Source organism: Ascaphus truei, chromosome 17 (genome assembly GCF_040206685.1).
Source record: "Ascaphus truei isolate aAscTru1 chromosome 17, aAscTru1.hap1, whole genome shotgun sequence".
Classification (NCBI taxonomy): Eukaryota; Metazoa; Chordata; class Amphibia; order Anura; family Ascaphidae; genus Ascaphus; species Ascaphus truei.
This window is the reverse complement of record NC_134499.1, coordinates 23,187,450-23,201,620: the sequence shown is the minus strand read 5'-3', so window position 1 is coordinate 23,201,620 and position 14,171 is coordinate 23,187,450. Positions and strand designations below refer to the sequence as shown.

Below are 14,171 nucleotides of genomic sequence, written 5' to 3'. Positions count from 1 at the left end.
TTACTTGCTCCCATCCCCTAGAGTTGAAATTCCCCAGTATTTTTTCATCTTTTATTTCTGTTTAGTTCCCCCAATAAAACATTTCTGAAAATAGAAACCTCCTTTTGAATGCAATAGGTATTGAGTTGAGATGTCTGTCTCTACTCACTATCCATAGTGTGCAAGAGTCAGAACACTCTGCGTAACAACACCTTAGATCAGGGCGGCCAACTCCAATTCTCAAGGGCCACCAACAGGTCAGGTTTTAAGGATATGCCTGGTGGTTAAGTCAAAATGACTGAGCAACTGATTGAGCCACCTGTGCTGAAGTAGGGATATCCTGAAAACCTGACCTGTTGATGGCCCAATCGCCCTAGTTTTCAGAGGCCACCACAGCTTGTAACAGTATTTTCCTGCTACCTTTGTTTGGGTTGCGCTTGTTAGAAATTATTGCCCTTTTTTGTGTTCTAGTTTTCATGCATCCATACTAGCACCCTGCCTGTCGTAATATTTCACTCAATTTTATACTTATTATTACTACTCTTTAGTTGTGTGCTATATTGACCTAGTTGTGACATTGTAACTGTACATAGTCTCCGGCGTTTGCACCACAAAATGTTTTGTTTCTGGTTATAGCCCTGGAAGTGGAGTTCCCAATAATGCATCATCACAAATGAATGTCGTCAATGAGTCATTAAGCGATCGGAACGGTAACATTTCCCTGTGTTTTTACTGTAGCTTCATTAATTTTTTCCATTCCAAAGTCAGCAACCGCTCGCTTACAGTACATGCTTTTGTCTCCCACTGTTATCAAGGCATTTGAATGCATTAATCCATGACAAATGGCTTCATTTGATCCCTAACTGATTTGTATGCCTGTCAACTAGAAATGAGAGCAACGAGGAAAAAAACCATAGTGCATAAAAGTGACCACGCACTTTCTTTTAGAGATGAAATCTGCTTTTAACATGTCTTTCTAGGCTCCGCTTTGTTTACTCTATTTTTGCTCAAATGACCGGCAATCCTTTATGTCGCAAACGAACCTGAATGAGCTCATCATCTGCTACCAAGTAAATGTTCCATATTCGTGACCTGTGATGTGTTAATAAATGACAGAAACCAAGGGATAGAGATCATTCTCGATGGGAATTGCCCACCAATGCAGTGTTAGACTACCTTTAATCACCAAAACTCCAGTTTTCCTACATTGGTGCTCACAATAATTTGTAGTGATGTCTATGTCCCTAAAGCTGCCTCCTGGCTCTCCTCTGCCAGACATACTGTACCAAACAGGTGCTCTGAAAGTGTGCCACAGGTAATCAGGTCTTCAGGTTATTAAAGTCACATGCCTGGGCTTAATCTAATACTGCTTTTGGAGCACAGCGCCTGTAGGGTCTCTAATACAGATGCAGCCACCAGTATCTGATCACCTGCCTGGGTAAAAACTAAGGCATTTTACAGTAAATGCCTCAACATTTCTGTGGGATTCCTAATGGCCCATTGGATTAACACAGCAGGGGTTCCCTGTAGTCCCATTCAGTTTGCATGGGACTGCAGGGACCCCCCGCTGTGTTAATCCGACGGGCCATTAGGAATCTCACAGAAATGTTGAGGCATGTCAAGGTATTTACTGTGAGATTGCCCCAGATTTTCCAAGGCAAGTGATCTAATACTGGTGGCTGCATCTGTACGTACATAAGATTCAGATTTGCAAATGCAGCTCCCCATACTTGACAAAGTAATGATGTTGAACTTTAAACTCCTGCCCAGCTTGCGACGTTTCAAATAGTTTTCTGATAATGTTACCGTTGTGAGAAGAGCCTCTCGAAACGCCCTCGGAGGAAAAAGTAGAACTGGTAAATCGCAAAGCCCCACGCTACAAACACAGCAACAAAAAGACAACATCTGTAGATGAGAGCTGTTCTTTTAGACTAAACTCAAAGGAAGATTTAAGGAGATATTGATTGACTGATATGAACATGCTGTTAAGTTACCTACGTGCGGGATTTAGAAATACAACTAAATATAGCTCAGGATTTAAAGACATTTGGAAAGGCTTTTTGTTCTCGTTAACAATGATGATGGGTTGTCTAGAATTTTCTGTACAACTCACTGGACTTTACTGTGTGATAAGAATGAAAACAAGGATGGAATATCCGATGTCAATATTATCCCAAAGACTTATTTTCTGTTCTATGGGCTGACCAAAATAATTGTAGTTGAAGTTATCAAATTACCCCTTTATTGTAAAGCAGTAAGTGGGAGCTCTATCCAGCAATACTGTACATGGGTCAAAAGGTATTGTAAAATTTGCAGTGCTTTGTATGTGTCCCTAAGCATCAGTGTAACATTGCAGCTACTTACTCACACTGCTCATGTCAATGAGTGATTTGGGTAGTGTTGAGCAGTAGGAGTCACTCAGCATATATGTAATGATAGGATATATAAACATCTACTGCCCTGTGCTTGTACTTTTGTCTGTATCAAAAATAACTGAACTTGTGCAAACCACTTTTACTAACAGATGTGTATCAAATGTAAATGAGCTTTCTTTGCAAGTGTTAAACATTAAAATGATTAAGAAATTCTATGAATGATAAATAAATATTTAAAGTTTAACGAAGATGCCCTTTTACGGGGGTTTGATGAATTGGTCCCTCTCGCCTTAAAATACACATCCTCAGCGGCACCATTGTGAATAGCAATATACGTATACACATTCTGCACAGGGGTGCATGCATTTCTGATAAAGCAATGCTGCAGAAATGCATATGTTATAGCACAAATAATCCTATTAAAAGTAGCGGAGAGAAATCTCAAAATATCTCCGTAAATATGTGAAAGTCATAACAGGGTTTCTTTCTGGTCAATTAAACATCAATACATTACATTCCAATCCCACTTTGATTTACAACTCAATACACAATTATTGTCCTATATGCCTTTCTCTGGAACTTTCCATTTTCGTTCTATGTTAATCCAGTATTTATAAATCTCAGCACAGTCTTATAGCCCCAGTAACCTTTGTTCATTGACTTTAATCAGAGCACAATCATAGCAGACAGATGCACAGAATCAGTGGTGTCTTGCCATAGATATCATTTTGGAATTATTATCACTTGTATTCCTCAGGGCATGGGATGCTGAAAACACGCTGGGTGTTCTCCTGGGGAGGGAAGCACACTGTAATTATATACAATGTATATAATATATAATTATACTCTGAGATTATATTAATTACAGGGAAAATATAAGGTTTTCGAGAGAGAAAAAGCCTGACATAGAGATGTAGCCGGGTGACTGCTCTCTCACTGTTGCGTTATGATGAAATATTCTGTGATATATTATCACTGCCATTGAATCCTATGAAGCCTCTATGATATTCTGCATTATCAGTAGGTAAAGTGATCTGGCTATGTGAGTAAGAGCAAAGGTATTCAGCTCCTTGGGAAAAAAAAACAGATATGAAAGCAAAACACCATAGGGGATTTAAGAAAGTTTTATTTTAGTTATGCTCTGGTGGAAACAAATTTAATAAACTGGTTCATTAAACGTATAGCATTTTTAATGTGAAGTGTGGCATTTGAGTAAAATTGTGCTATATCCTTTTTGTAAAGAATGTTTTTTTTTTGTCCTGTTTGACCAATGCTGCAATCAGATTACTGGATTAAAATATGACTTTTACAAAATGTTGAACCACCCAAAAAATGAGCACGCCATTGGTGTGATTTTGTCTGCTAGTGTTTTCTGCAACACATTGTAAAAATACACTTGTGAAATTGTTCATGAAGTTCTGTATTCAGTGACAAATTGGTGTGGGTGGATGGGTAAAAACATGTTTCTAATGAGAATGTACAACCACAGGTTTATTACATGGTTTTAAGTACTAGATGGTTTATCAAAACTGCCACATTAATAATTGCAATGAGGGGAAGTTCGATTAATTATTCCTTACTTTTTCAAATAAATTGACAAAGCCCAGAATAATGTTTCTTTTTAGTAACTGAGAATCCAACCCAAAACCCCTTGAATATGACAAATTGATTCCATGTCATTGATTTTCATTCTAACTATCCTAATACATGTCAATAACAATCATGTTACCTATCTATTTTGTAGTCTCTTCTTGCCACATCCCATTGTTTCTCAATAATTGGAATGGAATGGAAATTCACACTGTAGCACTCTAACTGCTTTATGTGCCAGAATTCATAGATACATCACAAAAACTGCACGTCAAGAGAGAGAGAACAGGCTGCAAGGCAACCAATGATGGGCTATTTCCCATCAGTACAGTACCTGAGTCCAGAGGTAACCGCAATGACAGTGCTATTGTTCTTGCATATCGCTGCTGGTTTTACGTAGCACTTTATAGAGACATTTTGCAGACACAGCCCCTGCCCCGTAGAGCTTACAATCTATAGGTTTTTTTTGTGCCTGAGGCACAGGGAGATAAAGTGACTTGCCCAAGGTCACAAGTAGCTGACACCGGGAATTGAACCAGGTTCCCCTTCTTCAAAGTTAGTGCCAGAGTCAGTCACTGAGCCACTCCTTCTCAGTATCAAATGATAGTATCAAATTATACTATCAAAAGTATAAAATGATACTCACCATGTGTTTACATCCTAGATGAAATTAAATATGCTACAAGAATGAAAATAATATTATATATATGACAACTGATTTAAAAAATAAATATATTTCTTGTGGGACATGAGCTTTGTCAGGGATGTTGCTTAGGACATTATTTGATAGGCTGTGAAGATGCTTCCAAGTGCTAGAGAAGATTTTAGTACCAATCATTTGAATGAAAGGAAGACACTGGAATCCCCTTCACAGCACATTGAATAAGGGTCTTTATATTTATACCTTCTTAGTACAGTAAGGGCATCATAGAATTCCCCCTCTCTCGTCATTTGTAATTGACTGATTTGTGTAAAACCAGAAGAGTTTAGTTATAATAAAGTAAGAGTTTTTATCCTTGTGGTAGATGACTAATGCCGCTTTGAGACAAATTACAAACCAATAAGAAAGAAAAAAAAACTTGCAAGGAGAAGAACCCAATGAATTGTACAACAATAATCCTACATTTTAACTTCTTATTGCATGCACCTTTAAGACAAATGAGTGGACATTTAGAGCCATATTTACTAAGTAATACTACAGTATGCCATAGACCAATGACTTGAATGGGCTATAAAGTGATTTATTTCATAGCACTGCTTACTAAATATGGTCCTTCGTCTTTTCACGATGACAGTAGTGAGACCTTATGCTGAAGAGCATTTTATTATAGATCAAAGTAGGCTCCAAATGCGACACATGGTCATTTGGTGTGAAAGCTAATAAGAATAAATTACTATGTATAGCGTTCTAACAAGTCATAAACAGTGCATCAGGTGCATAGATGAGAGGGGAATGAATCACCACTAATTAAAAGGAGAAGGAGGGGCTGGAGGAGGGTCTCAGTGAGAAAAGGCACTGATTCTGAAAACGGTGACACTGACCCTGGAGAAAGGGGGTCCCGCTTAAATCCTAGTGTCAGCGCCTTGTGATCTTGGTTAAGGCCCCTCTTCTCCCTGTTCCTCAAGTACCAAAACAACTATTATAAACTCTTCAAGGCAGGGACTGTGCCTGTAAAATTCTATGTACTGTATAGCGCTATATTGTCATTGTGAAGCGCTATGAGTTTCATTGGGAGAATGTTAAGTTATTTTAAAAAAAAAATATTGTAGACTTCTTTTTCTTTGAAAACACTGCTTGCCATCATACGAATGAAGAAGGATGCATTTGGCAATGTCACAATATTAAATTATCCCCAAATCATCATCATCATTATCATCATCATCATCATCATCATCATCATCATCATCATCATCATCATCATCATCATCATCATCATCACAAGTCTGGATAAGTGGGGCTCAACTTCAGTCCTCAAGACAACCCCAACAGGTCAGGTTTTAAGGCTATCCCAGCTTCAGCACAGGTGGCTCAATCAGTGGCTCAATCAAAGACTGATTGAGCCACCTGTGCTGAAGCAGGGATATCCTTAAAATCGAACCTGTTGGGGGAGGGGGGGGGTCTTGCAAACTGGAGTTGCTCACCCCTGATATAGGTGATACTTTATACAGCCAGCCTTTGTGTGTAAAATCATGCCAGTTAAATGACAGTGATCTTGTGATTATGATGATAAGATGAATATCTGCCCAATAAATAAGATAAAAGGGCACATACATTGTAAACATAAGACTTTAATAATAATGTCTGTCTCTAGATTTGCTTTCATAAAAAGTCTAAGGTACTAGATATCGGTTTATAGAAAGGGAAGACAAGTGGTGGAATCTTGTGTATCTTATCTGTCATTGTAACATGAAGCTCATTGATAAATAATGCCCAAGGTGTAATTGAGAATATATGCTTCAAACTAACAATCCAGGTTGATAGAGGAAAACCAGTGCGCCAGGGACCTCAGGATGAATAATGTAAAACTTCTTCCACTGTGACTGCAAATTCAGATGTTCCTTGACAAAAGGCGCACAATAATTACAGGGTTCTGTAAGTTCTCTGTGAAGCAAGAAGAACCATTACCACAGTCAGTTGATCTTATTTGGGTTAATAAAGGAATGTTGGCTCCTTGTTAATGGGCTTCTCTGCAGACTTTTCCCCTTAGCTTTCTATGTATCGGCACAATAGATTAGATGCAAGAGCCCAAAGACTGATGTCAATGTAACTATATAACTATGAATATTATTAAACAGTGTATGCCATTAGGGATTGCTTGATGACAGAGCCTGGGATTGGCAAATGACCAAGCTTTAATTGCACACATTCAATTAAAACATGAATTTTCATTTAAATTACATTTGAAAATATTTCTGTGGCTGTGTTTGCTAAACAGTTAGAAATTACAATCATTTGTCAGAGGGGAATCATTTTAAGGAAGAGTATTTGGTTAGAGACCAGTAGAAATTTGAACGATTGAAGAAGCACACCTGAGCCTTTCTGTAAGTTAACTTACTTTGTATTTAAAGCATCAGAGCAGGTATATGCAAAAACGTGACGTCACGTTTTTGCATATACCTGCTCTGATGCTTTAATACAAAGTAAGTTAACTTACAGAAAGGCTCCTGTGTGCTTCTTCCATCATTCAAATTTGTACTTGTCCACTTGGATCCAGCTTTGAGACGCCGCAATCAGCGGAGGGTGAGCACCAGGGATGAAGTACTGCTATATATTTTTTCTATAAACAACGGTGTGCCACTCCTACAACCCCTTTTCAATACTACTTAGAGACCAGTAACATATAAACCCATAAGTAGTTCAACACTAATGCCAGTTTGAATATTGTAGGTCTGTTACCAAAATCAGCTGCTCGTGCCCTACTAGGCACAGTGCTGTTATTGGACCCTCCCCATGCAGGACCTCTTTTGGAGCCAGATTATCCTGGGACACTTTGAAAAGCGAAATATTGAAGAAGCCAATTGTAAGATTAGGAAGCCCTTTCGCCTTTTGTAGAACGTTTAAATACAAATTCTCCATAGCGTTTTGTAGTAAGTGGCATTCCAGCATGTCTACTATGAAGAACGTGGGGAACAAATCAAATTTCCAATTTTCTAATTACTTAATGACACCATATTCCCATAATTTAGTTGTCATTTTTCATTATGTCCCTTTTAGATAATGTGTCTCATGCCTTAAAATGTAGTCATGTTCCCATGTGTAGAGATGATAGTCATTTTTGCAGGTAGAATAAATGTATACCTAATATACTCAGTAACTGAGTAACTAAAACTGTATATTATGCCCATTTGCAGCCTACTGTTAATCTAACCATATATTTTACCTTCATTTTTGTTTGATTAAATGTTTTAATCTCGCATAAAGAGTGACTAAATGAAAGTAAATGACGCATTCCAAATAACATTAAAATGACAAATAGGGTGTACTTAGAAGCCAAAGTAGAATTGATTAAAATACAGACAGTTTTCTAGTTAACATGTTTTTCTCTATTAATGTATTAACAAATGGCAGACTGGAAATTCATAGCTGAAAAGAAAGTACTGTATTGGATTAAAGGAGCACCAATGGAAATTCAGTGTGGTTTTCTTAACCATTTCCCCTTACTTGCTATGCAGGTGCGGAACAATCTGAATGGTGCGAACAGAACGTCAAATTCCACTCATCTGTCAATGTAGTGGATTATTTCTTGAGAGACTGAAATTGGCTGCCTGGGATCAGTGCCCCATCAATCTTGCTCATGTATGGTATGGAGAAGCTGCCTAAAAGAGCCCCGCTAGAGGGAAAGCTGTGCTGTTTCTAAGCAGGTGATGAAGCAGCTGTAAAACCTTCACTCTATCTGTATCACAGCCCTGAGTGAAAGATTTGTCATTTTTCACATTTCCTTGGTACTTGGTATGCACTCAGTGTCTTACTGTTCTTGCTTCATAAAAGAGGTCATTTTTCAAGCTTAGCCAAATGTTGCAGGTCTGCTTGTCTCTCGTTTTTTCCTCGTAATGTCCCTTGTTTGGGCTGATTTTACAAAATGAGGTGGTGTTTCCTGTTTGGATTTATATTTGTTTATTGGGATGGGGGTTAGCTTATATCACAAGCACTGATGTTGGATGCTATTCATCAAGTGAGAGAACAGTCTTCTCATAGCAAGAGTCGAGCAGTGTGCTTGAAATGTTGATTCTGCTCAACCAAAAGCAATTTTCTAATGGCAAAATAATCGTGGTTTGTGAATCTATACTTAAAAGCAACATCACCTAAACATGTATAATACTGTACTTTAAAAAAAATTATAATACCAGGACTGTTGCCTGGTGTGACTAAAATACAGTATGTTGCAGCAGAAGCAGCAACAACATACCAGCACACATTAATACTGCATGACATTACACTACAAGATAATGTGTGGCTTTTTCAGCCAAGAAACATCCACACTGTTACGAGTTCTTAGAGCACCATCCAATCTGGAAAAAGGGAAGTTCTCAATGATGTGGTTCAAAGTTTGGACCACACTGCAACACCATTAAACACTGCACTTTATTACAATTGTAACCCTTTATTTAACCCTACGTATTCATTAAAAGATATGTTTATTTAGCTACATAATATGGACGAAATAAAAAAAAGCCTGCCACCACTCTAAGTTAATTCACAAATATTACACTATATTATTACACTAGTAGAAAAAAACGGAAAGAAAAAACCGAAGCACAGCTTGCAAAAATGAACTGGTAGAGTCAAAGACCAAAATTAAATTAAAAACATATACACAAAAAGTCCTGGCAGATCCTCTAACGCGTTTCACGCACAGGGCGCTTTGTCAAATATTATTACACTATATAATATACCTTGTAATCATTATCATTCCTCATAAGCTAAATAACTCCTGCTTTTCTTTTGTTGCCAATTTTATCTTTTTTTTCACATTGGTGATATGCATGATATATGCAAATATATGTACATAACATTTGTGCATATATAGGTTTTGAGACTCTCCTTTATGTCAGTGTTTTAAATAAAGACATAGAAAATAATGTACTAGTTAGTAAAAAGTTTACTTTGGCCTTTACTTCCAGGTAGAAGCTGGTCAAACTGCTCACCCTAAAACAGCTTGATAATTATTTTCACAAGAAATACCAACTTTAAAATCAAGGATACATTTTATATGCTAGATAATCCCTATTGTCTTTGTCTATCATGTTGTACTGTCCAATAACATTTCTCAAGTTTATTTATTTTTTAATTAAAAGCACTACATGTTGTATATAATCCAAAATCCAATCCTTATAATAAAAGTACCTGCCCTAACTAAAAAAAAGATGTATTTTGGTTTATCCCGATATACTGCAATGTAACATACATGGATTTGTTTTAGGTTATTTGTTGATTCATGTAATTCCATTATTATTATTATCATTATTATTAATATTACACAGAATACTGTATTTCTGAGAATAAGATGCATAGTTAATTGTGCATAAGTATGATTAAAAGGCATGTGACTAATGTCTTTGTAAAAATTAGGAAGCCAAAATGTGAGAGCATGAAGAAAATTCTTATTTTTTTTAAAGGCCAATTGATGCTGAAATGTCGACGTATGCAAGCTTTGTGTCACTGTTTGCTCTTTATGCACAGTGGCCATTACAACAGTGAGTGACTTCTTACTAACTAACTGTTCATTGGTTCATTAGCTAGACCACAAGTCAATGTCAGCGTTGACACATTATAGATTTGCTTGTATTTCTATACCCAAATGGTTCGCATTGCTATAAAATGATAAATAGTCTTACTGAAGACATCAGATAGAACATTTCAAGTGTAGGTGATATAACCTTACAGAAATAACCGTAAGTGGGTGCTGTTCTTGCTATCAGACATGTGTCTATCTCATAAGAGACATCATTATTGATGCAGAGTACAAAGATAAATTGAACTGAAAAAGGACAGAGAAGGCAAGAGATGCTAAAAAGTTCATTCTAGATAATGCAAGGCAAAAAGAATTGGCGCAAAGAAGGGATTTCATGGTGATTGTACTTTTTAATGAAACACAATAGAAGCAACATTCTCCCGGATATCAAACAGTAAGTGGTACATGGATATTTCCTACCTGGTCTGTGAAGGTGATGCTGTTGGAAAGTGTGAAGAAGAGAGCCCTGACAGAGCAGCAAAGCACAGGCACTTATCCACAAGTACAGGACCCAAGACATTGCAGAGACCATTGCCATTCTCTAAATGAAATATAGACATGAATTATTTATTACCTGTTCTCTTCAAACACAAGTTGCTCCACATTGTAACAACTACAGTGTTTAGAAGATGAGCATAGCTTTCTTTTATGGTACCATACATCATATCCCAATGGTTTATGTTGTGAGAGACAGTGGAGGAAAAGGCATGTCAACAGGAATGATTGCATAACTTTAATAATTCAGCAGTGCAAATGACACTCTAATGATCTATTGTATATACAGTAATGCAAAGTAAACTGTATGCATTGATATGTATCAGGTTATCAGAATATGTGCATGAATGTTAATACACAAATAAAGTAACACATTAAATGTATTACCATACAAAGTAGCATATGAATGCAATATAATGTATACTCATTTTCTTATAATGCAACATATTGTAAAGAAGAAGAAAAAAAACCTAGCTAATGATTTGGTGATCAATTCTGCTAGCTGGCAGTTTATTACATTTTCTTAAAGTAAAGGAGATTAATGTTTGTTTTCTGTTACAACACATTAATCTTATTGTTGTCTTTAAAAGAAATGTCTAAACCCCATTGCATTTTACTCTTCTACATCCTAGATTAAAAAAACACCACACAACAGCTAATACTGAAATGTGCAACCAGCATTCTTGATGTAAAATGTACATTCTTGTATTTAAAATTGCTATCTCCTTCCCAGAATGTAAAGGTTATTTATTTATTTGTATTTTGTTAATAATTTATGCACTTAAATACCAGCCTTAGCATGCCTGACACCTGAGAAAGGACATATAGAGCTAGAGAGAGGGCTGCCATAGTAAACTGCACAGATTTTTTTTACCCAGTGCCTATAGAGCAGATGAAATCATACGGCTCAGTTATACCAATAGGCAAACACCTCTCTCTCTCTCTACAGCACCTTCTTTGGCATTTTCATATTACCAAATTAATCAAACTTCAGACACTCTCCTTATTCAGCCAATCACATTACGCTGTTTCCTATTCAATAATCCAATCAGAGGAACCTCATTCCACAGAGGGAGAGGGCACTAAAGCCAAAAAGGTCATCTTTAAAGTGCTTATTCACTTGGAAGAAATTAGGTCTGCAAATGTAAAAGCCCTGAATGACCCTGCAGGTTTCTTTCTGTTATACAGATGTGACCACTCTTAACCCATTAGCTGCTGGAGTGGAAAGCCAGGTCTGCATTGAATAGCAAAGGAGTCAAGTACACAGTGATCCAGTCTTCTAATAATAATGATATATATATATATATATATATATATATATATATATATATATATATATATATATATATATATATATATATATATATATATATATATATATATATATATATATATAATTAATTAAACATAATTGATCTGAGTACAGCAATATATATGAGTGGCAACAAGTTAATAAATGAAGCTCAATTACATTGATCAAATATCAGTTTCTTGGCTGTTAAAGTAAAAAATGCATAGCGTTTTACATTAAATATATTGTTTTCTGTTTATGCCATAATTGGCCTTCTATTCTCTTCTATACACACCAACAGATAGTCACTTAACCCTAGAATGATGGTTATCTACAGTCAATATTTGCCTTCAAAGGCATGAGCAGAAGAGATTCCTGGGTTTTAGAACTTGGTCACTCAGAAGTTACACCGGTCCCAGATTTTAGAAGACAATGAAAGAGAAACCTTCTCAGGAGGATGCTCCACATAATAAGAAAGTTATAATAATACTACAGTGTACATGATTGCCATTACTTTCTTTTATATGCATGTATATGCAACATCAAGTGAGAAACAGAGAAATATGTACATCTGTTACTATTGCTTTTTTGTTATATTAAACACATTTTCTTGTGACTTTCAGAATTTCCTAAGTTATACTTTCATTCCAGACTTTAGCCAAGTCCAGCACTATATGTACAAACCACTCCACCCCTTCATCTCTTGTTCCCTATCATTTTCTTATCAATGGTTCATTTCACCTATTGTAAAACAGCTACTGTTACTAACTGATTGTGCTATTGCATATACAGTAGGTTGATATTATAATGATGCCTTTTCAATCTGCATTCTGTGTTTTAGAATTCAAAAAGCTTCTTACCTGAGTAATCCAACCAGGCGCAGAGAGCTCTATGAGCGTTCATTGGAAAGATCTAACACTTTTTAAAATCCATCTGCACCAAAATAAGCCTTGTTAAACAGCTCCCGGTATAATCTGCTTTATCTGGATTACAAAATGCTCTCTTCCTTCCCCACTCCTACAGTATTTCTAGAACAGGGGGGGAAAGACATCAAAGCTCTGACTGTGTTGTCAGAAAAAGTGGCCAAGATTTGAAGGGTGGAAACCTTCTCATTTTCCTTTTTAAATCATATTCCAGCGTCACCTTCTTCCTGATGAGATATTTGAAGAAGTCCCGGGATAATGTGCAGTTTACAGAGGACAATTCGTTTCCCAATAGCAGATCAGCCACAGACACATTGCATCCAAAGCAGAGCCACGCAGTTCTATGTAGCAGGCACAGGCTTGCTATACTGTGAAATGCTTCACGTACTGTAGTCTATTTCAGTGCTTCCCTGCTTAGTAAAGTATCATATGTCTTAAAGAGACATTACCTCTTTTCCCAAACCAAAGTCATTTGATTGTGAGTCTGCCTACTACTTCTAACTTTCAATGTCAGTCGAGGTGTCTCATTACACCCATCGATTTATTTTCTACCACATACAGTTTAATTTGAACGATTTGCTATATTGTAGTTACAAAATAAGACTGGGAAGGAGGGACTGCACATGGTAACTTGCATGCTGTGGTGATTGTAAAGACTATTTTATGACGAAGTTGTGCTGCATTTGGCAACAATAAAACAAATGTATCTATTTAACCAAAAAGTGTTGTATACTGTATGAGCACACAATATTGGCTCAGAATAAATTAAATGTATTACTTTATAAGTATCATGTTTATTTCTTCCAAACAAGCTGCACATATAATTAAGGCTATAGTCTATGTGAATTTTAAGTAAGTATAAAGTAGATGTGAACTTTAATTGTAGTTTCGAGCTAAATGGATTAGCAAGGGGCGAAGGCATTTCATAGAAAAGCATTGCAGTGTCTCTGCCAAGTAGCAGCATGAGAGTTAAAAGTCGTAGCAATCAAGTACTGTAAGTATTTTAACATTCACATCCATTCCTTGCATTTATGTTGATAGCCTCAACTATTCACCATTACAGAGTATTCTTTCTAAAACTGTCCTGGGAGTTTCATATGTAATTTAATGATTTCCTAATATGCTAGCTGATGATATAAAGTTATACTTTAAGGAGCACATTGCATTGCATTGCATTGATGGGTTTTCCATAATTTTATATTTAAGGATTGGCTTTTGGAGACTTTTAGCACTTGGCAAAGGGTTTTCTTTATACCCAAATGCGCTGTTCTGTAATTTATAGCTT

At 36.5% G+C, this 14,171-nt stretch overlaps 1 protein-coding gene across 2 annotated transcripts in view; it reads right to left on the bottom strand.

Annotated features, from left to right (window-relative positions):
• The window catches only part of TAFA1 (TAFA chemokine like family member 1), a 301,035-nt gene extending 287,770 nt beyond the window's left edge, over positions 1-13,265 (bottom strand). For both annotated transcript variants that reach the window (XR_012788587.1, XM_075574279.1), the window contains exons 1-2: positions 12,824-13,265; positions 10,598-10,718 (exon numbers count right to left, since the gene is read on the bottom strand). Coding sequence is in view for 1 of the 2 variants with exons in the window: in XM_075574279.1 (XP_075430394.1) it covers positions 10,598-10,715 (118 nt within the window). In the remaining variant the exon portion in view is untranslated. The remainder of the gene's footprint in view (positions 1-10,597; positions 10,719-12,823) is intronic.
• Positions 13,266-14,171: the final 906 nt, after the last annotated feature.